Source organism: Notolabrus celidotus, chromosome 8, assembly GCF_009762535.1.
Source record: "Notolabrus celidotus isolate fNotCel1 chromosome 8, fNotCel1.pri, whole genome shotgun sequence".
NCBI classification, from domain to species: domain Eukaryota; kingdom Metazoa; phylum Chordata; class Actinopteri; order Labriformes; family Labridae; genus Notolabrus; species Notolabrus celidotus.
Window position 1 is genome coordinate 26,186,673 of NC_048279.1, and position 25,932 is coordinate 26,212,604.

General features: G+C 41.0%; 1 protein-coding gene across 4 annotated transcripts in view; it reads left to right on the top strand.

Moving 5' to 3' along the window:
- The window catches only part of LOC117817552 (ecto-NOX disulfide-thiol exchanger 2-like), a 151,223-nt gene that overhangs the window by 23,950 nt on the left and 101,341 nt on the right, over nucleotides 1–25,932 (top strand). Inside the window, exon 1 of one of the 4 annotated variants that reach the window (XM_034690294.1) lies at nucleotides 6,810–6,968. The exons of 2 other annotated variants lie outside the window; for them this stretch is intronic. In XM_034690294.1, the coding sequence (XP_034546185.1) occupies nucleotides 6,947–6,968 (22 nt within the window). In that variant the 5' untranslated portion in view covers nucleotides 6,810–6,946. Of the gene's footprint in view, nucleotides 1–6,809; nucleotides 6,969–25,932 lie in introns of those variants that run through there. One more of the 4 variants, XM_034690293.1, reaches the window with a different exon arrangement.

Below are 25,932 nucleotides of genomic sequence, written 5' to 3' on the forward strand. Positions count from 1 at the left end.
AAAACTTATGCAATACAGTTTAAAAAAAGGAATACGGGTTATCTTCTTTGTCTTTCATGTGTATTCAAAGTATGGCTGTTTGGTTCCACCCATAGACTGTATAAAATATGGATGTAGTATTCGTGACGTCACCCATCTGTTCCTGAGAGCTGTTTTGAAGCAAATCGACGGCAGCAGCCATATTGGAAATGTGGAACTCAACCAGGCAGAGTGTGATGTAATGTGAGCCTCCTAGCCAATAGCTATGTGTTCCGACCGGGAGTCACGTCAGTCATGTCCTTATTTGGGCAAAACTCGTAATCTTAATATCTTCTGAACCGTCACGTTCGAAAAAAATTCACCCCCATACAGTATGTGCCATTAGAGAGATTAGGTTCGTAGGCGTTTTTTTTAATCAGGCTGTAAGCATGTTTATTAATGCTGCAAAGATCGTCTTTTTCCCATTCATGTCTATGTATTGCAGATGTATTTCAGTTTATAGCACTTCCGCATGGGCTTCATCGTTTGAGACCGGAGGTTGCCGCTTGGTTCCACCATAATGAAAAAAAAAGCAGTTTAGCCATAGCTGACAGGATAGCCTAGCCAATGGCTGGACTGTTAGCCAAGCCTCTGAAGTTAGTCAAAGTATTTGCAAGCAGAAAAACTGTGATCCAAAATTACATCATTATACGCAGTTTAACATCTCTATCTAACTTGTATTACTTTATTTACACTGTTTTGTATAAGTTGTAGATGAAGACAAAAAATGAGTTGTGTCCTACAACTGAAGAGACTGGCACTCTGGTCCAGCCTGAAGTTACATTCTGCAGATTTACTGACAAATGCAATGGGACATCCGCTGTATGTCTCACAACAAGCCTACGGTGAGCCGATTTTGTGTAATGTCATAGGCCACTTTTTTGATCCCAGCACTGCTATATTTCTCAAACACCTCATTGCAGTCAAATTTTTAAAGGAGGAATCCTATTCAGGCAGAGACCTTGTTACTCCATGTTTCACAATTTCAATTTAACAGATGCAAAAGTATTTAAAAAAGCTTGTGGTTGAATCTCATACAGTGTTTAGTTATGTGAAAAACTGTTGGGTTTTTTTTTATTCCTGGAAAGTACTTTTGGAGATACAAGGTTTCTGCCTGACAGTATTGCTGATTGTTGAAATAATTTTACATAGCTGGCTGGACTAATGGCCTTGGTGAAGGTCTCTGGTCTCTGATTGCCTTACCAGCCGTGTCAGGTTTCTCACACATTTCCAAGAATCCTCATAGTAACAGAAACAGACACTGTTAAAGGGCTGGCCTCCATCAAGGCCAAAAGTCCAGAGTCATATCGACCCTAGAAAAACTGCATAACAGACATACCCTCTAATTTCTACATTGATGCTTGGAGTGGCTGATATGTTTTGCAGTATGTCTATCACCACTCCTTTCCTTTGCTTCGACACCAGAGTTACACTTTGTTTGGTATGGTTGACAATGCATGAGTAGAGTCTGCTATAAATACTTGTTTAGCTCTCTGGACGTCCCACTCTGAAATTAAGTGGGTTCTCTCTTGGCCTAAGTCATGTTTTGGCCACAAAAATGTTATGAAACTCTGGCACTACATTTTTCCATTATGTTTTTAACAACAGATGGCTTCCTCACCATGGTAATAAAACACTACGTTGACTATAAACAGCTAAATCTCTTTTAATTATGTCTTTATGTCATTTCTATTTATAGATTCAGTCTATAAATGTAGACTATAGGGTTTCCAGCATGGAAAGTGTCCTTGTTTCCTTTTGAAGTTTGTTTGTAGCCTGGGCAGTATTGACCAATCACGTTTCAGCAGGCTCTAGTGCATGCAAGAAAACAATCCGTGTGGAGATCAAGCTGGCAGAAGTCAGTGAAATGAGTCAACAGTTCCCTTCATTTTATATGTGGTGAATACAGTTTGTTCCTCTCATCACATAACATCATTATACCATAGCTAAAGCAGCCTAACTACCATTAATAATAACCTGATGGCATTAAGCTATCTCTATAAACAGATGCAAGCTCAGATGACAATCTGTTCTAAAACAGAATTTTAACTTGAGCATCAAATCCGCTGATGCTTAAAAAAATCAATTGGCGTTCAGATTTCCCAACCTCCTTGAATCCATCACAAATGATAAATCCCACCTCTACTCAAACAAGCAAGTATTTTGTTTAGATCTTGTTTTCTTCTCAATTGTGATGATGCTATTTCAGCAAACTTAAGGCCTATTAAACAGAAGAAAATGACAAGAAAACTGGTGTCTTTATAGAGCTAATACAGTGAGGCGAGACCTGAAGCTTCAGTGTAATTAACAATAAAACTGAGACCTATCATAAATGGATTGATGGGCATAAGTGGGGTTATGTATGAAACCAAGTAGCAATGGCTTTTACATTGTAGAAATTAATGACTCAGAAAAGGATGTTTTGGCTGGAAGTTGTCTAAAGCTAGCGGCTGGCTACACCAGAGTTAAAGTTGGCATGGTTCCATAGAGATTTATTGTCTTTGAACAATGATAGACAGATGGATGTGGATGGGTTCCGAGATTTGCCTTCAGGACCATCTGCAACAGTAACTTTTATTTTAAAGATGTGGGATATCTCTAGAAAGTTTTCAAAAACAAAAACTTTAAAAAAAAAACAAGTCTGCATCACATGAAATCTGTCAGAGGAAACAACGATGCTCCTAAACATTGTTTTTGAGCTGTCTGCAGTTGAGGTGCTTCTTCAGTTTTACCTTCAGTGAAAATCTGTGAGTTTCTTTTATCTTTAAGTTTGACTCTTGAAAGGATACTTGGTACAGTAATTTTAATCACTGTGCTAATCATGCTAAAGTAGTTCATACTGAGCTAACCCTAAAGAAGAACCTTGTGTGGAAACTTAAGAGCTATTTTGAAGTTTTGTTATAAAAAAAAAGCATCACTCTGGCCTTTAATAAATACTTTTATTTACTTTTTGAAATCACTTTGTGAGGGCAGTGGAAGCAGACTCATTTGTGGGGCAGAGGGGAAAAAAACTTGACCCAGCAGATATTTTCTACACACAACACAAGGACTGCTAACCTCTGCTCCGTAACCTCAGATTTAGCTCCTGTTTGTGCATGATAAAAGCAGTGCTGACTGAGTCAGTTGCCAGGTTATAAGGCACACATAGCTTAGTCTATTAATACAGCAGCTTTACTGTAAATCCTTCATTACCTTCATGGAGGTTATAGTGTTACAGTATAGTTATATTGTTTTTGTTGCAACACTGGAGAGACTAAAGAGGCAGTACACAAAGCTTTATAACGTCTACGAGGATCAATGAGGAGACTGTAATGTCACCCTGGTAAATACGTGGGATGTATCTGCCATTTCCCATAATGCTTTTTGCATTGATTTCCACTGTTGCAGGTTTGACTAACAATCATTGTTCATTGGTTTAATGAAACAAGACTGAAGAATTAGCAACACCACCTGCTTATCAAAATGCACCCAGTTCTTAATAGTGACATAAGAGATGTGGGTGGAAACCGTTGATAGGGTATAGGATGTACAACAAAGGAAAAGTTCTGACATCTTGCGCAGATGCAGCCAAGGCATGCAAAGAAATGACCATGAGAAGAACCATCAACCAAAACATTAATTTAACTAACAGATAAAACATTGAAGATCCCTCAGGTCAGTATAGTCCACAGCAGATGAGATTCTTGAAGCAGACACTTGTGGCTGTGGTAAGTTCAATGACTCTTGTGTTAGCGTTTATGTTTTCTCTCAACATTTCTCTGTGAATGTGGTACCTTGTACTGCAGGATCCCGCATTTGCCAACAGCGCTGTCAATTGTCTTTTTAAAATAAAACAACTAATTAACATTGAACTTCACGGAAAAATAGTACTTAAACATAAATCTGCATGATACGAACTTACTATGATGACCAAAACCATGTTTGAGGAAGATTTATTGAGATGTATTTTAATTTTATAGTTTGACCCATGATCCATCTGTTTACATGAGGGAGGCAGGTATCATGACCTATACTGCTGCTGCAATTTTCAGGATCTTTGCTTAAACTGTGCCCTGAATTTGCATGGAAACTTGACTTAACTCACTGCAAGTTCCTGTTCAGAAGCCTTCAACTAACACACATAATCCAACATGGACATAACCTCAGGAAAATGTTTGAATTTACTCATGGTAAAATTCTCGAAGCAGACTGATTACATCCACTTAAATGGAAAGTAAACTCTTCTTGACATACTGTTAACATTACAAGTTGGGCTGAATGTAAACACTGAACAGGTGACGTCCGTGTCTCATCTAAAAGCTGGTCCAAACCAGACTGCTGAGAGTTCATTAAATCAGGATTAAGCAACTGGACTGACCACCATAGTGGCACATCAGAGTTCATTCTCCTACACATTATATTTTCATGTCTCTGTACACAGCTTGTGTCTAATTATAGAGTCATAATAATGTTTGCTCTGCTGTTTTTCTTCTGTAATTAATCTTTCAGCTGTTTGTTAATCAAACCAAACCTGTTTACCCTCTCAATCAGGTTGTATTGTTTTCAGTGTGCACAGCATGAGTCAGGGATTACACACATATTAATATTGAATGCTAGAAATCATTGTCATGGTTGAATCAGGTATTGCTTTCAAGTGGGCAAAACAAATTCTGGTCACATGGTCTCACTATCCTCATTTGCTTGCTTTCAGCAAAACTGCATCTAAATGAGTGAATCCAACTTACCTTGAATAAATACCTAAATCAATTAAATGAGCTTTGATAAGTGCTCTCTCTATATATATATTCTTTTGAAAACAGAATCTTCATCTTCAGCCTGGGGAATGACAGGAATGCCTCTCATCACAGCCTGCCAAGCTTTGCTATTGAATTGATAATCTTGATGCCTCTCCTCCTCCAACTGGCAGCCTACAGAATGACACTGTGTTAAAAACACAGCTGCTAAGAGTTTGTGGAGGATTCAGGCTTCCCCGTCTTTCTTGAGGAAGCCAATTCATTGCTTGGAAGCACCTCAAAATCTTCCTTATCATCTTTTTAACACATTTTAGGACAATTCATTTGCAAGGTAAGCATTTTGAGCCAGAGCCGTCCCTAACCAATTATGTGCCCTATAGGCAAGATTTCAACTGGTGCCCCTTGTATTGCAACCAACTCCACCAACAATCACATCACATAAACACTGAAAGACAACTGGCATCCAGCTTTGTGTTTTACAGGTTTCATTTGTTTTAAAATAAAAATGACCTCTAAAAGAACATTAATAAAATGGTAACAACACTGATATTTAGCAGGGAAATAATTATACAATTTCAAAATGCATAATGTAATAGTAGTAGAAATTATTCAGTCATTATATAACGCAATCATTTTCATAGTGCAGACACTTTTAACAAAGCAACTGTAATGTATTAAGTGATCATTCTATCTTTTTTTTATTTTTTATAATATATATCTATATATATATTATTTTTATAACCTTTATTTAACCAGGACATACTCATTGAGATTAAAAATCTCTTTTCCAAGAGAGTCCTGGCCAAGATAGGCAGCAACACAGTTACAGAGTTACAATTTTACAATAGACATACATACAAATAGCAGACGCATACAACAGCTACACAACAGGTACCTCCAGAAAAACAGCAGGTCACATTTAAACAAAACATCTACAGGCAGATGCTTCAGCCTCCAAGTATTTTAAGGACCGCTTAAAAGCATTCAAAGTTATCATGTCAGACAGTTTTAGATCCTTTTGTAAGGCATTCCAGGTCGATGGAGCAGCAAACCTGAAGGACTTTTCCCCAAGTTCAGGCTGACCCTCAGAACAGATAGTAACAAAAGATCCTGAGATCAAAGATTATGACTTCCTGAGTTCTTTTGTGCAATATATGCGAGGAGTTAAGAGGGAAGTAGTCCTGCATTTTAATATATATGCGCACTGTGTTTACATATTTTAGTATTGCATTTCAGTATTGTATGTTATGTTTGACATTTGTGCTAGTTTGATCTGTACAGCACTTTGGTCAACCCCAGTTGTTTTAAATGTGCTCTATAAATAAAGTTTAAGTTGAGTTGACTAAAAAGGCAGAAGCAAAATGCTTATTTAAGCCTAGCCTACATTTTCTATCTACTTAAGCTAACAGCTTCCAAAGTGTAAAGGAAAAACAACAACAAAACAAAAACAGGTAAATTATGAACACTTAAAGACTTCAAAAACTGATTTGCATACCATTATTTAAAAAAAACAAAAGTGAATCACAAGCTTTTAAATGTTTACTGGCATCATTCTGCAATTGAATCCCAAATTAAATTAGATCAAACAATATTGTTTTTCCTATTATCTTCAAATTGTCTTCCTCACTCATTTAGAGGCGCCCCCTATGGATGGCCGGCGCCCCTGTATTTGCCTATACTGCCTATGCCACGGGCTGGCCCTGTTTTGAGCAATCCCTCTTGTTAGCTCAGAGTAACTTGGCTGGAGCTCTATGATGCTGACAGTGACACACACACACACACACACACACACACACACACACACAGACACACACACACACACATACACACATATCTGTCAGTTCAGCAGCCTGCTTGTGTCCGCCTCCACTGTCCTTGAAGAGCAGCAGGAGTTTGCTCAGTGTCTGTAGTAGCACCTACAGTACACAGCCAAAACAGTTCGCCTGCGCGCAGCGTGCACGCGCGGCGAACTGTTTCTCTCGTGAAGCGCGTGCACGTCGTCGCGAGGGCGGGCTTGCCTGCCTCAGCTAAAAAGTCCCGCTTCTCCTCGATGCTCACATTGCAGTCCAGTCTGCTGAGCGGAGCGGACTGACAGGGACCAGTCTCGTTGCTCCATACAAGGATTTTACCTACTTCGTACACTTCGTCCTACAGCAGAGGACCTGACAGGAAACGTACCTCGCCTTTAGTGGACAATGTTTCTCTTGCAGTACACAGGTAAGTGCTGCAAGTTTCACCTCGCCGCGCTGTCATCACACGGTCTCCTCTTTAAAGAGCAGAGATGTTCTTTTTCTGGTCCGTCACACACGCAGACTGTCGGCACTTGTGTTGCTGCAGGCTGCTATCTGTCACTGGACAACAATGTGTCTTTTGGACACATTTTGTCGCACGTCTGTTCGTCATATGGTTACACAGCGATAAAGAAGATACATTATAATTCTCGGGCGTATACCAGCTGTTGAGACTGCATAAGGAGAGATGTGCTGCCTCTGTCTGCTGTGGGAGGCTTGTTTTCACGTTTGTGCCTCAGAATTTGATATGAAACGGTGTGCCTAAGATTGATATCTGTCACTATTAGTGTAATAGACGCTTTTTAAGACAGCTCATCTGCCCTGTAGACACGAGCGGTTGCCGTTCTGTTGACTGACAGCCTTTACTGCAGCTGTTTGTGGATGAAGTTTTCAGACTGAATCCGGTGACGCTGGATCTCTGCTATTAAAATGCGAGATTTTCTCACGCTGCTCAGTCCGGGTTCTGTTATATATAGGCAGCAGCATCATCGACATCAGTGACTCAATTTTGCCCACAGGCCCATCAAGCAGATGTGTTTTGTTAGTAGATTGAAGTCATGTATTTGCAGCGACTATTAAGATTCCCATTTCATTTATTCCCGAGTGACCACAGCGCAGAAACAGCGTGGTTTTAAATGGGACATTCTCTCTGGGCTCACAGGATGTAATTAAGAGATGATGATGTTTGAACTCTTACATTAACCTGCTTACTCTGCTTTATTGTTGCACTCTGCACACCAGCTTCCTCTGTTTATAGTCATGTTTAATTTACCTCTTATGTCCCACTGTTTTCTTACCTTGTCTCAGTGTTCCACCTAACCACTGTTCTTCTAGAGCCCATAAAGCAACGACTTGTTAAAGATTAGTCCCATGGATGGCATAAATAAGCTGCAATAAGTATACTGACTACAAAACTACTTCCTATTGTAGAACTTTCCAAAGCACTCAGCTGTATATCCTTGTGAAGCATTTAAACTAGACTGCAGTTATCTCAGCGGAGTAAGTTTTGTTACTTTTGTAATAGAGCTATTCATTGTTTAGTTAATTAGCAGGAAAAACAATTCATGATAAACCATATAGTATTACAATATAGTATAAGTCATGTGTTTAAGAACTGTCTGCATGTGTTATGTCAAGCAGACGGACTGGATCAGTCCCTTCTCGGTCTACCTGTCCTCCATCTCCTCTCCAAACATGCTTTGAATCAAACTGGCTCAATGGGGTTTGTGTGTCTCTGCAGTCTCCACACTATGGGCAAGAAAAGCTCCATCAGCCTTCTCAACAGCCATTTACCCCCACACTGCAGTGGTCCTCTCTGATCAATCGACAGAGCATCCTTAGATAGCCTTTAATGGAGAGAGGGAGGGGGCACTTTGCTCCGATCTGCCAGAGAGGAAAGATTTAAAGGTTGTGCGTATAGAGTGCTTGAGAAGAAGCTTAAATATTTCAGCTGTTAGGCAAAGGAGAGGATGAGAGTGCTGCAGAACAAATTAAGACAGAATACAGAGAAAACTTCTCAACAATACTGAGAGATTCAGCAGCTTTGGCAGCTCAAATTTTAATTGCTTGTGTAATAATCTGTGGTTACTAAGAGGGATTCTCGTAGCAGCAGTGGTTGCGGAAAAGAAAAACAAAGTGACAAAGACAATGTCGAGAATGAGAAACAGAAAACAAAGCAAAACTGGAGTTATGAGTCATATTATGTGAAAGCAGCCACCCCCCCCCCCCCTCTTCAGAGTGCAACTAAGTGGAAATATATTGGTGAGACAAACCCTGAGAACTGACAGTGGGGGGAATCTATCATCACTAGAAAGCTTGTGCTCATCCCCCTGAAAAGATAAAGCGGTTGGCTCCTGTCTCATCCATGTTTGGGACAAACTCCCACAGCAACTCAATGACTCAGCCTCCTCATCGGTATGCTGCACTGGTGCTGTCACCTGACTGCTCAAAGCTGAGCCGACAGACACCTAGAAGCTGTTGAGCTCACTGATGAGGCAAGTTTTACGCATAAATGCAAATCTGAACTCCACATATACAGCTATCGCAGTGGGTTGGTTGTTGTTTTTTAGGGCTTGTTTGCATGAGAACGACCTCATTAAAAAGGAGTCTTTCCACTGTTTCAAAAATATTCTGCATTCACATGACAACGCAAAAATATGCATGCTAGAGCAGTAGTTGGCGGTGTGACTTTGTATTGAAACACCACCGAAAAAACACCACGTGTCTGCGTACAGCCGTTCTTTGACGCTCAAACTGTTAACTTTTCTTTACTCAGCAGAGTCAGCAGAACAAACACAGCTCTGTACCCGCCATTGTCGTTATTATCCTTCCACTCACTCACTCTTAGCTATATGACTTGGAACGTAATTTGATGTGCGACTGGGGAGGTGACGTCATGGAGAATCTCAGAGGATCTGCTTATCGCTTGTTTATATGTCAACGGAAGGGGTTGCGAACGACCTATCCATCTATCAGACATCCATCTAGGATGCAATCAGAAAAGTAAGTGAGATGCTAAAGTGAGCTCATTAGCCTCTAAAGTGAGTTACCCAACCACTAGGTCCAAGATGTTTGTCAGTTACATTTCTGATGAATAGGTGGATTGCAGGTATTTGTAAGTTCATGATGCTTGTAGTGATCTCACCCCTGCAGAATTGATGACTGCATCTGTACGGACGTGCTGGACTCCAGCGGCAACAGCTACTACTATTACTCATCTCATCACTATCATCTCTCTCTCTCTCTCTCTCTCTCTCTCTCTCTCTCTCTCTCTCTCTCTCTCTCTCTCTCTCACATCCCCCTCTATCCCTCTTTCCAACCCCAACTCAGTCAAGGCAGATGGCTGTCTAACATGAGTCTGGTTCTGCTCAAGGTTTCTGCCTGTTAAAAGGAAGTTTTTCCTCGCTGCTGTAACTAGCTAAATACTCCGAGGTGCAATGCTCCTGGTGAATAAGATGAGATCAGACTGAGTCTTACCTTGTCTTTGTGTTGGGTCTCTGTTAATAATTTAACATAGGCTATGGTCTAGACCTGCTATGTTTGTAAAAGCGTCTTGAGATAACGTTTGTTGTGATTTGGCTCCATATAGATAATGATTGATTGATTGATTGATTGATCTCCACATTGATAGAGCCACTTGGTGCATTTACACAGTGAAAGCTACACAGTCCTGTTGATGAGCAGTGCTTTCCTGTTTTTAGGTTGCAACATTGCCTATGGTAAAAGTACCAGCCGGGGTACGGTAGACACTTTTCGGTCCTCTGATTAAACCTGTCTCTTTGGTAAAGAACAAGGCTAAAGGAAATTCTAAGAACTTTCTTTTTTTGCATCTCATCTCTGGTCTACCTTTTAGAGAAAATGTTGTTATTGTGAAATCCATGCTAATGCAGTCCTGAGTGATTCTTGCTTGAGGATAGTGCTGTGAAAAACAAAGATTGATCCATACCTCTCCATCATTAAACAGCCATTCATTATGAACTCTTAACATAGCTCCTGCTGTAAAAGCAGTGTGTAGACACTTCCTCCGATCATTCTTTACAACACGCTTCTGCTTTTGTCCACTTATTCTCCTTCATGCGGCGCTACCACTGTGGCACACCATCTGCTGTTTAAAACTGTTGCTGCAATAACTTGATTGTTTCATTGCCTCACCGCTCATCCTGAATCTGTGTGGCAGCCTAATGTAGGGTAATGATTGCTGTTTATTCCTGTGTCTAATGCTCACTTGTATACGCGCCCTGCAGAAATCCCATTTAACTTGATGTAATTGTTCAGCGTTTGAGTAACTGTAGCATTAAAGCGAGTTTAAGATCTGTTCTGGTTGAAGAAAAGTATATTAGCTTGTGTGCGAGATCCCCATGAGGATCAGCGGAGTTGGCAGCGGCGGCAGTTCAACCAGCCATCTGGTATTGAGTAGCGAAGAGAAGTTGGCAGCCTGAAGGCAACCAACTCTGGAGCTCCAACAATATCACTGACAGCTCTTCATTTTTAATCACTTTCATGATACAGAGCCACGCAGAGGACTTTGAAATTGAAGCTAAGGACTCAGAAACAGAACATTCAGGAGCTCCATGAAGGATGAAGAGAGCCATCAGCTTTATTCTGTATTAGCGGTGTGTGAGAGGTGTGTGAGACAGGATAGAGGCTGCAGTATGGTTGTATTAAACCCTGCTGACAGTCCTTTGGAGCACTGGAGAAAAAGTTTGAAGATTTAGCTGTTTACCTGGAAGTGTCTGGAAGACTTTTGTACTTTTTCACTTTCAGAAAAATAGAATGTTTGGACTGAAATGGACAACTCTCTTGTATACTAATACTAGCGCAGAAGTGTTGACCAATACTGTTATATCACAAACATTCAGTTTGTCAGATGTCAAATAAAAACATGCACATTAAAGCACAACCCCATACAGCAAAGCATTGTTTTAGTTACTGTGAAGAAAGAGTGTCTGTTCCAAAAGAGAGACAAACAATGGAGGACAACATGAAACAAAAGTTTTAGTTGTTTAAACTGATCCCAATTTTCTATGACATGTATAGCACCATATGTGTTGGAGGACACTAGCAGACATGTGTTTTTCCTTTGACTTTAGCATGAAAATGTGAATTTGCTTCCGCTCAATGCTATCAAGTCCACATTTATCCCATGTTTGTGACCAGCTTTAAATGTCACTTGTACTGAATCAGTTAAGCCCATTCATAGCAAATAATTATAGTGCCATTCAGTTTCTACATAACATGTGAGTCACTGTTAGAATAAGTGCTGTGTCAGAACCTAAACCAGAGTTTCAGTTCTTATTACAAAGTTTTCTTGTGAGAATAAAAAAAATAAAAAATTTGTGTCCACAACTTTATTTTTCTTCCTCCGAAGTGACTGACTGATGCTATGTTATACTGTCTGATAATAACTGGTTTATAACCTAGACTGAATTTAATAACTTTTACAATTATTAATAGATTTTTTTCAATTTGGCTAAGTGTTGCAGCTCTGAGATAGATAGTCTTGGTCTCACATGGCTAAAATTCCTACTAAATGTATATTAGCTATCTGTTTCATTTGACGTACGATGTCATAGTTGGTGCTAGAACAAATATCAGACTCATCTTGTCTGATAACCAGAGTCCCTCGTCTGCCTCTCTGTTGCAGGTTTTGCTGCTCATCCGTGATGTTACATTAAAAAAGTAAACATTCAAACTTTTGAGAGACACATCATTCTGGATCTGTGTATCTTCTTCCAGATATCTAAAGCTAGGTGACTGTCAGTCATTGCAGACTCATACCGTCAGCATGACAGGTATATCTGACCGTCCGTCACACCTTTACTTCTAATAAATGAAAGAGCAACAACCCGGCCGACCTGCTGGACTTGTGCTTATGTTTGTGTTTTAGTAATGAGGGACACCGCAGCTGTCACTTTAATGTGCAGACATAAGCAGAGCTGTATCTCTGTGTCTGTCCCACTTTAGTTAGCTGAGGAGAGGACATCCTCCTGAAACATTAACAGTAACACTGCACCTGCCCTGCTATATGGGTCCCCCCTCCAGAAAGTCTTTATTATTTATTTATTTTTCTATGGTGGCACTTTTTCCCTCACCAGTCGTGCCAGGAGGAGAAATTAGAAGCAGCACAGCCCACGGTGTGATCGATCACCACTGGGATGTAGGACACTACTGTTGTTCATCTCTGGAGTTACCTGTGTCCACTGCTGCTTCCAGGATTGTATTACAATGAATTTTATGCTGTAGCTCTGGATGATGAATGAGCCACTGAATCAAACTTTTATTTAGAAGGTGCATTGTGTAAGGGTTTTCATGTTTTAATATCATAAGAATTGGCTATTGCATTTACTGCGGATGTATTTATGAGGGACCTGAAGTTATTGCAGGAAGCTTGAAGACATTTATTACACCTCTGCTGCCGTCCTGTGGAAATAGGCCTGTGCAGGAGGTGAAATCTGTTCTCCCAAACATTGGTATGTTGAACATTTCCCCCATAGAGAAAGAGGAGAAGGCAGAGACTGTGGTTCAGTGGTTTTGACCAGACAACTGGGCTGTCCACAGAGATTGCCTGTCTAGAAGGCAGCTATCGCTCCACTGTAATAGAGACTGAGAGCCAAGATTTATGTGGCTCTTACAGGGAAAGGCAAAACGGGGGGTAGAAGGAGAATGAAAACAAAATGGTACCAGAATGGATGGAGAGAATGTAAGCATGAATGCATTAATTCTGAGTGAAAGAATGAAACAAAGTGCTTTCATGGGTTAGTGGGTGGAATGTGCCAAACTAATGAGTTCATATTCTGAACCATGTTTAAATTATAGCTTCGCCCTCTGTGGAGAGAGCCGAGAGAGCGGTGGTCACTGAAGAATTTTCCATATGCAAACACATTTTTGTGGTGAATTTTGTTTGAGTCTGACTTTGTTGATGTAAAACGGAAAAACACTCCAGAGATCCCCACTGTGTAGGACTTTTCATCGCAGAGCAGAAAAAACACACAATCTCAAATGTCATTGGGACTGCTCTGAAAGGTTTGGTGTGTGAGCTCAAAGGAAGCCCTGTACTCGCATGTTTGCTGCATGAGCCCAGCTAAAGTCAGACCCCCACTGCTGGATAAATGCGAGGCTTTCTCTGCGCTCAGCACATCTCACTCGCCAATATTTGTTCTGTAGCTTTTTCCCTTGTCGATTTCTGAGGAATCAGAGGTCAGCATTTATAGGAGGATGATACAACACCAGTGTAACTTGTGGCCAAGGGTGTGAGGGGTGTAATTTTCAGTCGGGTTCTTTTAAATTATGGCTCTGGCTATTTTGGACCAGGAATGCCAACTGAGGTCAGGCTATGGGTTAACTTCAGAGCCCTCTCAGTGACACGGTCATGGCAGGTTGAAGTGAGGACATCCGAATAGAGGGCTGGAGTTCACAACAAGGCTTTTGACTTTCTTGGATTAGTATGAAGTTTGTTAAGAAAAGAAATCCTCAAAAACATCTTTATGGTCTATTTGATGATCATTTTTAGGCAGTAAGTTGCTCTGATGCCACAATCTGTTGATCTCCCTCTTTTTTTTTATGAATGGCCCTTTTGAGTTTGAACAACCCTCCTTCAGTGAGAAAGCTTGAATCTGATCATTGAGTACACCATTAGTCTTGCTGTAAAACATTCTTCTTATTCATTAACTGCTGTTCAGGAAAGCACCATTAGTCGTTGCAGCTGAAGCTCAAATGACTCTGTCACCCCTCGGGCGAGTGTCAGTGAACTTTCGGGGATAATGTAAAACAGGTGCTTGGAGGAAAAAGAAATGATGTCTGTAAGTGAAGTCTCTGTGCTCTGGTGTGGCTGTGATTCTGTTTTCATGCTCCACATGAAATGTGTTTCAGATAACATTGGGGAGCTGTGAGAGAGCACAGATCACAGAGAAGTCATTCAAGTTAAACACAACACATTAGCAACCAGACAGAACACTGTTGTAGTTTTGGTGTATTTAAAAATTGTGTAATACATTTTGTTTTTTTGAAAGGTTGGACCACAGTAGAGTTTTCTTGATAGAAAATCAACACACTGATTCCCCCTGAGGGTCAAACTACGTAGAAACATAATTGTCGTCTTATCTCTTGCCTTTTTAACAGCAATTTCTTGTTTTTTTCTTCCTACAAATGAATGAGCACCTCTGTCTGGATTTAGTATATACCTAATGATTTATTGTCCAAGTTCAATGCTCTCTAGATATTATGTTATTCGACTTCGCTAATACTTTGTGAGCCTTAAAGTTTCACAATTTGTGAGAAACAGTCTGTCAGTGGAGTTTTGGTTCAGCATCTTAAGAATAAATGAGCAGTAAAAATGTCTCCAAGATCAGTGCCCAGAAATCCAGACCCTCAGCTCCTCGTCCGCCATTATTTCTCAGGACTCTGCCAGAGAATCAGTGAACATCCATCCATCATAACACACTTTTTGACCAGTTTCTGCATGTTTGTGCCCGCAGACTAAACTTTCCTCTTTGGCTTCTAGAGCTCGTCCTGCTTCCTTCATTTCAATGCATCAACACGGTTATTGAGATGATCTGTAGATGCTGAGTGTGGCTCCTCAGGGAGGCTGTGGCCTTAAGGGCACATGCTGACAACAGCTGACTTAACATCATGGCACTGAACACAGCCATTACAGACAGGGAGGTAATTGGATTCACAAATCAGCCATGGCCCGGGGTTTATAGTGGCACCGGGCTTTATGGGTTATATTTCAGAGACTGGTGGGCAGTTTGTCAGAGTGAGGCTTGGTTTAATGTGAAACTGGTGCAGGAGAGAGTCGGAGGAGGTTCGGAGCTCTCCTTTGCTTCACAGAGGCAAGAGGAGAGAGAGTACTCAGTACCCTGTAACCTGGATTTCCTGAACAAGGTCTCATCAAATATTACGGCTCCAGGATGAAATGGGCTGAAACACTCGGATCACTTTTTCGTTTCCAAGGCAGAAATTGTCCTCTTGACTGTCTTGACTTTACCATCTTACAACCACTCTCTTTCTCTTGTTTTACTTCAGTGCTTTATGTGAAAGCTTCTGCCTCTAAACACGTTATTCTTTACATATCCATCTCTTCCTGTGCGACAGTTCCTCCTGGGTAGACAAATAAAATATCCAGAGTCACAGAGAGGTCGATGATAAAGTGTGTGTGTGTTTTCAGACATGGTGAGAGGAAAATCACTGTCTTCTTTCTTCAGCTGAAACGAACTGCAGGTTCCCAGTCATGCCCTCTGTGCCTGTCTCAGCAGAAGTCAGGGAGGTGGATCAATGTAATTATTGTGTCCAAGTGGAGGATGGCACCAACAACCAGCATTTTTCAGGCCTCTGGTGAGCATCCACAATGCATCCCCCAACTGACGAGCATTGAGCTTTAGCTTGTTAGTGAGGTCTCTGGACCGAAGCTGTGCTGAGAGAAAATTGGTCCAGACTCCAGGGGTGACAGGCGGAAGCTCATCTTAGCATCTCCAAAAGCCAAAGCCAGGGTCCCACAGCATTTTGGGGCTTTATAGCACCTCCTGGTTATTAGGTAATTGGTTCATTGTTCTCTGAGGTATCAGAAGAGGAGTGCGTTGGATCTGTTATATGTCTTTTCTTGTAACAACTCCAGGCTGAGATGATTTGTGGCTCAGAATATGAGCTCTAAATTAACATTGAAAGTTGAATTATTCATTATTTATGCTTCTTTGACCATTCAGTAAGCCTCTACAAAATTCATTATCAGTGTGTTTGAATCATATTGATCTACTGTCCCTTTAAAAGTCTAATATGTCATGGCGGTAAATCTCCAGCATGTGTTTGGTCGTGGGCCCAGATATCTTCAGCAGAGGGAAAATGTCCAACATGAGAATGATAGATTCTCCTCCTGAGGGCCAGTGGACAGTCTGAATGTGTTTCACAGTGAAGACATGTTTAAATCATCAGATTCACTGGATTCAGTCAGAGTCAAGTGTCATTGGCTGCTGTCAGGTGTGATTACATGTCGCTCTGAAAGACCCTGAAAGAGTGAAAGAAGATGATGTTGAGGCTATCAGAGAGGCATTATTCTCTCATCACTTCATTGATTTGATACTGAAAATCACTTTATCCAGTACAGCTGCTAAGAACACGCTCAGATCAGATAACTGGTGTGACTAAATGACATCCTGGAGGGCCGGTCTATGATTTAAGTCTCTGGTCCACAAGTCTCTCATTTCAACACTGATTGGGTTTTTCAAGAGACGTCATTACAGAACTACCACTCAAAAACTCATCCAACCATTCACTGTGACTATAGAGGAATATGAAGCTTTAGTTGACTGTCCGTCAGAGAGATACTGCAGTAGAATAATCAGAGTCTGACAGATAGGTCACCTTCCACTGATCTGTTGGTAGTTTTTATTGAAATGTTTTGTCCATGCAGTGTTGGTTGCTGCTAAAAGACGCCCTAAAAGTTTTCTGCCGTCTCTTGTGTAGCCTCAGTTCTCAAACTGTGAGCACAGCTGTAAATAGAGGGACATGTTGGTAACCAGACAGCAGCTCCAGGTGTAATATATCTGGTGAAGGTTACTGAAGAAAGTCAGGTAGCACCTCACAGTGTTATTTCATTTTTTAAAACCAGTCTGACATCGCCATCATGTTCCTGTCAGACCTTTTCTTTCCTTTTTCGTCCCTCATCACATTTCCCATTAATAACAGTGTGACTACAGTTCCCAGTGTGTCTGCTGTGATGACTGATGGATGGATGGATGCCATGAGGAAAGACCAGAGAGAGAACAAAGCGGGTCTGAGCCCGATCATAGCCTCTGGAGCTGTCACTTGAGATGATCTATGGGGCTTCATTTGTTTGTGCTGATTTGATAATTAAACAGGGAAGGCCTCCTCAGTGGAGTCCGGCTGCTGGCTTACTTTCCCCTCCCTAATCTTCCCATAAGACCAGATAATTAATGGTGGAATAACCAGAGAGCCTGCAGTCCCTCTGTTAATGGAAGGGATTCATCTTGTTTACTCAACTTACTTCTTGTTTCTTTATTGGGAGCTGGGCCAGGGTGTCATCACTGTGGTGGTCGGAGGTATTTAGATGTGGCGTCTGTCCAGACGAATAATGGCAGATGATATCGTGACAAGTCCTGGAGCAGACATGAATATGCTCAGCAAGGATTTGTCCCTCATCCTAATAGTCTGACTGCATCATTATTTATTTTTGCCAAGTATTAAATGGATTATGAGACTGCCGACAGCTCAAGCATTAGAAACCCACTTTGTCACCTCATCATCATTCTCAATTAATGCAGGAGTACTTTAAATATTGTTGTTTCAATATGATATATTAGTGTGCACATTAAGGGATATGATGGGTCATGTTCCACGTCCATATAATCACATAAATCCATTAAAAAACGACCAAAACAAACAAAGTAAACAGTGTGTCTGAATACTCTGACCTCCTTTAACAGTCTGGAGCACTCAGCACTGAGGCCATGGTCTTCTACTGGATACTTCCATCTTTCAAAATAGATCACAATACAATCAAACAATCAAATACAATCAAATACATATACCTCAGTTTGAAAATATTGACCACATGATGTTTATAAACAGCTGGGCTCTGCAGTCTTTGGCAAACATTGCTCAAACAGAAGGATTTGTTGGGATTTGTTTGAGACTATTTTCAGCTTTGAGTTTGTTGCACTACGAGTATTTACAGCAGCAGTCCCATGTTTGTGTGTGAGGTTTTATGTGGTGGTTTGAAAAGAAAGCACAGTTGTGGGAAAAGAAAGCACAGTGCCCATGCTAATCTTCCCAACTGAAATTGTCGCCATGTGCCAGTGTTTGGCTCCTTATTGTAAAAATAACTGTTTAACATCAGTGGATATGGATGGGATGGAGGGAGCAGCTGTGCCAGGCTTTGGATAAACAGGAAATAATAGTGCTGGACATCATCAGTGTAACAGCCAACACATCTGGATTACATTTCAAATTCTTTTTAGACTAGTGCTTGTTTTGATGTCTATTTGATTGCAAAATCAGGAACAATATTAGCCTATTGTGTGTTGATTTTTATCCACAACATACCAACACCAACAACAACATGTGCAGGTGTTTACATTTGTTTGTTTGATCAGGTTTCAAAGCTTAACAATACACGACTACCAAGCTGAGCGTCAGGATGATCACAAACTATTTCCCTAGTTATTTCTCTGAAGATCTCACTCCACCAATAGGCTTCATGATGATAAATCGAAGTGATCTGTATCAGGATTGATTTTTTTTGTTTTATGTGTCTATGATAAGAGAATTACTATTTGCTTTATAGAGTATTTGGGTGGCAATCGAAAACCAGATCCGACTTAGAACCGGTTCCAATTGATCAATCGGAATAGTACACCTCAAATTAGGGCTGTCAAAATTGCTCCAAAATGACGTTTGAATATTCGCTCTAAAAAATCCCATAGGTTCGAACCATTCGAATATCTATATTTGCACATTATGTCAATCACAGGTGGACAAACTAATACAAGGAGACATAACTACTTGTATATGTATTTTTATTTAAGATATAACATGCCTAAAACATACCTACACATTACAAAACAAGTAAATGACCTAATGGTCTATACCGTAACACTTTGAAGACCTCTCGCTCGCTCGCTCGCTCGCCCCCCTCCCCTCTCTGTGCGCAATGCGCTGAGTGAGTGCTGAACAAGACTTGTGCGAGCAATTAAAGGTCCCGACTCTTGTCCCTAATATAGGCAGGCTTCATTCAGTGATTGAAGCAAATATTATTAACATTAATTGAAGTTAAAGTTAAAAATGAAAAAGTAGTCCACTTACATTCTTGATGCTAGTATGAAAAAAAAAAAGAGGAAAAACTGCATTTTATCACAGTGTCACTGATTGTCTGGCTCTTTTAGTCCACTGTCAATGTAGAGTCTTAGGCCTGACAGGTTGTTTGCCAAAAACGCAAGACAGTCCATACGTGAAGAGGCCCGATCTCTTTTTATTCACTATATTCCCAGCGGAGGAAAAGACGCGTTCAGAGCGCACTGAGGATCTGGGGACGGAAGGATTTCTCTCTGCCGTCTTCACGCTGTGCATGTGTGACTCCTGTGACCTGTCCCTGACCCGTCATGCAGTGCGCCCACTCGCAAAGCAGCCGCTGATGTGTTTTTTTTCCACAATCGAATATTAATTTTCAGAGTCGAATCTCCGTTTTTTTTTATATTCGAATATATAGTCGAATTTAGAATATTCGTTGACAGCCCTACCTCAAATATTATCGATTCTTCTTAACAATTCATTTCCTAGTACGACATCACGTCACGTCGCGGTACGTTGCATTACTTGCACACACTATGCGACGCAGAACTCCTTTAACCACGAGGAAAGTATTTTCCTCCAGGCTCCAGGATGTCCAGGGCGCACGTCTGGACTCATGCGGCCAAAAATGAGGCACAGAGAGCGGGTAAAGTACCTCCGGGATGACCCCCGGAGGAAAAGCATTTTTCCTCTCCAAATTCAAAGTATTTTCCTCCAGGCTTGAAAGGCCACGTCCGGACTCACGCAGCAGAGAATGAGGTCAAACTATTATTCAGCATGTTCAAGTTGAATATGTTCATGTTCAGTCTTGTGCAGACATCATTTTGGAAAAAAATAAAATGGTTCCTTTTGTTGTGGAAGACTGTGTAGAACATGCTGTCATTGACGTTAGGATTGCTCAACAGCCATGCTCCCTGCTGTGTCCGCAGACATTATTTGTTGTTGATTTTTTTTAATTAGCCTCGTGAGCACAGGCATTAGTTGAACCCGATTAGTTCACAATACCACTAACTGGCACGGTCAGCGTCAGCTTAAAAAATCAAGTATTGGTTTGTCTGTTCTAGTTGATATTCATTCATGGTTGTGGCCCTTTAAAAGTATGATGTATTGTCCAAAGACCATAGTAAGACTTGCTGTTTAAGAACAAACACCTGATGTGTTGGTACAAACAGAACTTCTTAGCATTCTTTACTCTGTCTGTGTCTGTTGGTCCATTGTTATGCATTAATTCCCTGTTATTGATAACTGACAGGCTGAATGTGTCTTGTCACTCACAATAGTTGGACATGTAGCCTGCAGGTAAAAAGCCGAGTGGGGAAATGAGAGGTATACCTGTGGTAGAACTGTTCCTGTGGGCAGCTAGCTGCTCTAATTTTCCCCGGAGCAACATTTTGAGACAAGCTTCTGATGGTCTGAGCTGTCTGCGTCAGCCTCCTGACCAGACCCTCATTAGCCAAAACCACTGTCATGAGATCAGACGGCATGGAGACCCCTCTCTGAAGCACTCTTGAGAAAAATGGCTCACTAATTGCAAGTTTGTTAAACAATAAGGGATTTAGCGGGAGAGAAGAAGGTGTGGAGTGTCTTTAGTGTTGTTTTCTGGAGTGGATTTGTATGTTTGAGTGACACAGCACACAGCGTCTCATTAATGTGGATCCCTGGGAGAACTTAATCCCCAGGAGCTGCTTAAAGGTAAACAGAGCAGTGTGGGGATGAGAGATATCTCCATGGTACACTAGTTGTTTATGGTTATGTTTAATTATAGTTGGACACCAAGCTTTGAGAATGTGGTCTGCTACTGATGTCTCCCATCAGCACCTTGAGTCTTTGCATTTTAATTGCCACAGCACTATAGCCTCTGCATCCCACAAAAAAAACACAAGCCACTACTCACACAGCCGCCTCCAAAACAGTGATTAGCAAATGATAGATTTCTAAATGGGGCTCTGGAGGAAACTTCGCTCTGTAGATCTGTCGATGTTTTTGTGGTTTGAGCTGGTACGAAGCGAACTGGGTGCATTTGGAGTTGTCTTGATGTGACTCCATTGGAACAGATCTGAATGAAGAATCTAAAGAACATCATAACATATCTGATATGATTCAGGGCTTATAAGAGCTACCAACTTCATACCTCAGAAATTAAATTGTTTTTTCTCTACTTTTCCTATTCCCCACCCTAAAGAGTGCAATATTTATATTATAGATGAGTGTGAAGTTGCCTGTCTGTTAAAAGTGGCTTCCTCTTGGCTAATATGAAGAGTAAAATCGAATCCCTAGAATAGCTGTTTGATGTTCCCCTCTCCAAACATGCTTTGCTGAGCCGCTGCAGTTTGCTGTGTAGCACCTCACCCTCTCCAGTAAAGTTGAAATGTCAACTGTAGTTTATAACCGTCATAAAACGATGACACAAATGCTGCTGGTGCAGTAAAAACCTGTAATTAAGTGTCAGACTCATTTGCACTGACAATCATAACTCCTCCAGAGCAACACAGCCATGGATGAACATGTTGTTAAAGTTAAGAGGGCATCCTCCTCTTCCCCTCTGAGGCCCTCACCAACATAGCTTCAGTCATATATCAGATGGAAATCTTGAACTTTTGATATTGGATGATGTGTCAGTCTAACATGAGTCAAATGATGTGGTAGCTGTGTCAGCAGTTTTAAAGTCCTTCAATGGGACTACAGGCTACCATCAAGGAAATAAACTGAGCAGCTTTTCATATTTAAACATCTCTGTGAGGATATCACAGATTTGAAGTGACATCCTGGCATTTGTAATCATTCAGTAGTCATCTTTTTATGGTTCTCTGTTTTTTTGGGGGGACGAGTTCTAGGAAACTGGGTCTTGTAGTACAACAGGATTAAGGTTCTGCTGTGGTCCATCATCCAGAAAAAGCACAATGCAGCTGACTGCTCTGAGACTGAGTAGCTACCCGAGGGCTTCAAGGTATTTAGAGGTCTGACTATGATTGAGTTTCACAAAGACTGGCTCTATATAATGAGAAGTTTTTGCTAATCTGTCTATAAGTCTTCCACAGATCACTAGTGCATCAGTAGATTATTTAGTCTATCCCTATTTAGCCCTGACGCCCATGTTCTGCCTCCCATTAGTTTTAGACCTCTGCACCTGTTTGACATGCTGAAGTGGTTTGATGTCCTGTATTAAAGTTAAGATGCACTAGAGTCACAAGTTTATTTCCTGCACACATGTGACATTCTCATGTTTGTAGTCTAAAGACAGGAGCATCAAGTATTTCTTTATTCAATACAACAAACAAACATGAACTTTCGGCCTATCTTAGCTTGTGGGGAGCAGAGGTTGTGTTAACTGAATTTAGATATATTACATTTACAATTCTAGAACTACAATGCAGGTAAATCATGCATACATTCAAAATAATGTTTGCAATACCCCTGAACAGACAAGACAGAGGGCCAGGAAAGCCGCCTTAATCTGGATCATGTACGCTCCGGCTAACTCCGCCTCTCCCTAACACACTTGTATATGGGCAGGTGTGCAGTGAACAGGATGACTGTCTGACAACAGACCACTTTACTCAGCTCAAGCGCAAGTACATGCCTTTTAAGCTTTTTATCCACAAATAAACTTTATTCAGTGTTTGTTACATTTGATAAAAAATACACCAGCAAGGCCGCATGCTGTATGTTGTCTTACCAAGGGTTCTAGTGTGCTTGTGTCCAGCACAGACAAACTTTTAGTCCGAGTTTGAGAGAATACCAAACTGGTGCCTAATTTTGGCACTTGGCAGGACTGTCTAATCTGCAGCTTTGGACTACAACAAAGTAGATGTATACCTAGTTCTAGTTAAAAGTAGAACAAAACCCTCTTATCAAATAAGAATGGCTAAGTTTCCAGCTTCATCCCTCTTCAGCACTTCCCCAAAACTTTACTTTTTCAGAACAACAAGACTCATCGAAAGGACCCAAGGCCTGTCTTGGCATAACTGGTAAACCAAGGGAACACTACTAATGTAACACTGATATATCATATATTTGTAGCATTAAAGAGCGATCCAGATTGAATGCAATGCTGTTTTCCTGGATCCTTGGAGCTGTATCCTTCCTCCCAGATACCAGAAAGCTTCTTCGTGCCAAGTATGTATTATTCATGAAATACATGCAGAGCATCAGACATGGGAAGATTCTAAAAAAGGGAGTACAGGGTGTACAATGTGCCTGGCATCTGCTCCTCCTGTAAGACAAGAACTCTATTGATTGAGATTGAAATTGATTGTGAAGTCCTCTGAAATCACTGAATCATTCACGAAAATGATGTTCCTACTCCTCATTTCTATGATAATGCATTATGCAATACACATCTATTATTCTGTGGCCACCAGGCTTACCTCTTTTTTATTTTTTTTACAACTGATTGGAACAACTGCAAGAGGGAGAGTAAAAGTTTGTCACTTTTAGAAACTGAAGACTCACAGCTGAATCTATACTTTTTTTTAACACATCACATTTGTAGAACATAGGTCTGTGCAGTGTATAGCAGCACATTTGTAAGTTGGTGTTGAAGTCTATGATTGCTTTATAGAATTCAGCAACTATCTGGCCCTGATCTGCAGACCCAAAGCTCTCAGCTACCCGTGCCACAGCTCTTGAAGAACTTCTGTCATATTCGATGACATAAAATCAAATCAAGGAAGCACTGCGCTGTTAGCCTGGCCTCTGATATAAGAAAGCCTCTCACCACTCAGTGCATTAGATCTCTTAATGGCTGTATGGAAGTGGGACTCTTTATTCATTATATTGGTTGAATGGCCACTGCTGGGCTCGGTTGCATCCTCTACAGCCGGATAAGTGTGATCTATGGACAGACTAATTGTCTTTGTCCTGACGGCCTCTGTGACCGGCCATTCACTGTCTGCAAAGGTCGTTTCCTGTCCTGACTCTGTGGGATCCTTCAGGAGAACTACAGCACAGACCAATACTGTCCATTGCTGTATGATTGTTTGGTTTGTTTCTTACATTATTGAAGCTAATCCCCGGAGAGAGGAAGCATGGAATTTGAATACAGAGATGCATTCCCGGCTGACCCCATGAGGTCATCAGATGGTTATCTGAGTGCTCAAAACTGTCGTCTTACAGTATGTCTGTCCCACACTGCCTCTGCATAAGGTCAGAGTGAGAGGAGAAGCTGATGATAAGCTGGGGAAATATTAAATCCTTCAGTCTTTGTGAAACTGAAGTTTGGGAACTCATGGAGAAGGGACTAGTACTCGGCTGTCGTCCATTTTTTGTTGACGCAGTTCCATCCCAAAGCTGCTGTCAGAACAAACTGTGAGACTGACTCAACAAATTACATGAATGCAACGTGGACATATTTTTGTCCCCCTGCAGATTTGTCTCTCTGTTAAATATGTGACAGGATGTGAGATGACTGTCAACTCAATCTAACTTAACTAATCTGTCTTTTTGATGAGGCACCTGTTTTTTTTCTCACACCTAAGACTCCTCCTTCTTTGAGGTTCTCCCGGTTTGTTACTCTGGAGTCCTCAGTGGTTGGTGTACATAACAGGAAATGTCTTTTTGATATTGAACCAGGAAGCAGAGGCAGGTTAAGCAAGGTATCCAGGTTGATTTCCTGCCAGTTTTTACACTTAAGATCTCAATCTTTCAAAAAGAGCTTTTGGCTGACACAGAAAGACACCAGAGTCTTAAATCTGTTTTCTCCTGGTGCTTGTTGGCATGATAGAGAAGTATGAAGAGGAGAGATGTGACAGTAAAGCTGTGATTAAACATCAGTTTAGATGAGCAGCTTCTTGAGAAGCTGCCTGCAGGTTATGAATCTGATAACTTAATCTTTCACGTTGATGTTATTAGTATGTTGCGTGCACTCTCTTATAAACATGCATCATTCTCAACAAATATTGCAAAAGGTATGCAATGAGGTGCAAGTGATATTTTGATTTCATTTGAATCAATTAATCATTCTTTCTGTAATATGCCAAAACTTAGTGAAAAATGTCCGTCATAATTTCCTCTGGCTCAATGTAACCTCTTCAGATTTCTTGTCTTCACTCATAAGAGACGAATTATTCACTCTCAGAGCAAGTTTAAGTCTGGTACTGGATGTACTGCTCAACCCCAGTGGACCATGGGGCGTCTCTACTGTCAGCCTGATGACAGTGCTGTCAGCCGAACAATCAGTCACACACGACAGGACACAAGTTTGCACCATGCGCTGAGTTCAAAAGTTGTAACGCTGACTTTAGTCAGTACAGAGAGTCGAAGTCATGCTGCCCGGTGTCACGCTGTCTTCTGTTTCCATTACTCGTCTTTACTTCCTCTAGTAATAGGTTTGTGCTTTGTGGTTATTTTGGGACTTGTTTGGAGGAGTTTACAGCCAGTCTTGCCTGTTTCTCCATCATTGAGTTGTGTACAATGACTCGGCAAAAGAAGGCACTATGATACAAGGGTCAGAGGTTCTCTACTGAAATGAGTTTAGGGGTTAGTCATATACAACTAAAAAGATTTCACCTAGGTTGCCTGAATTTAAGTGTGATGCATGTGTTTGATGCTGTTAGTATAAATGATTCCATAACAGCTTGCTCGTGCAGAAG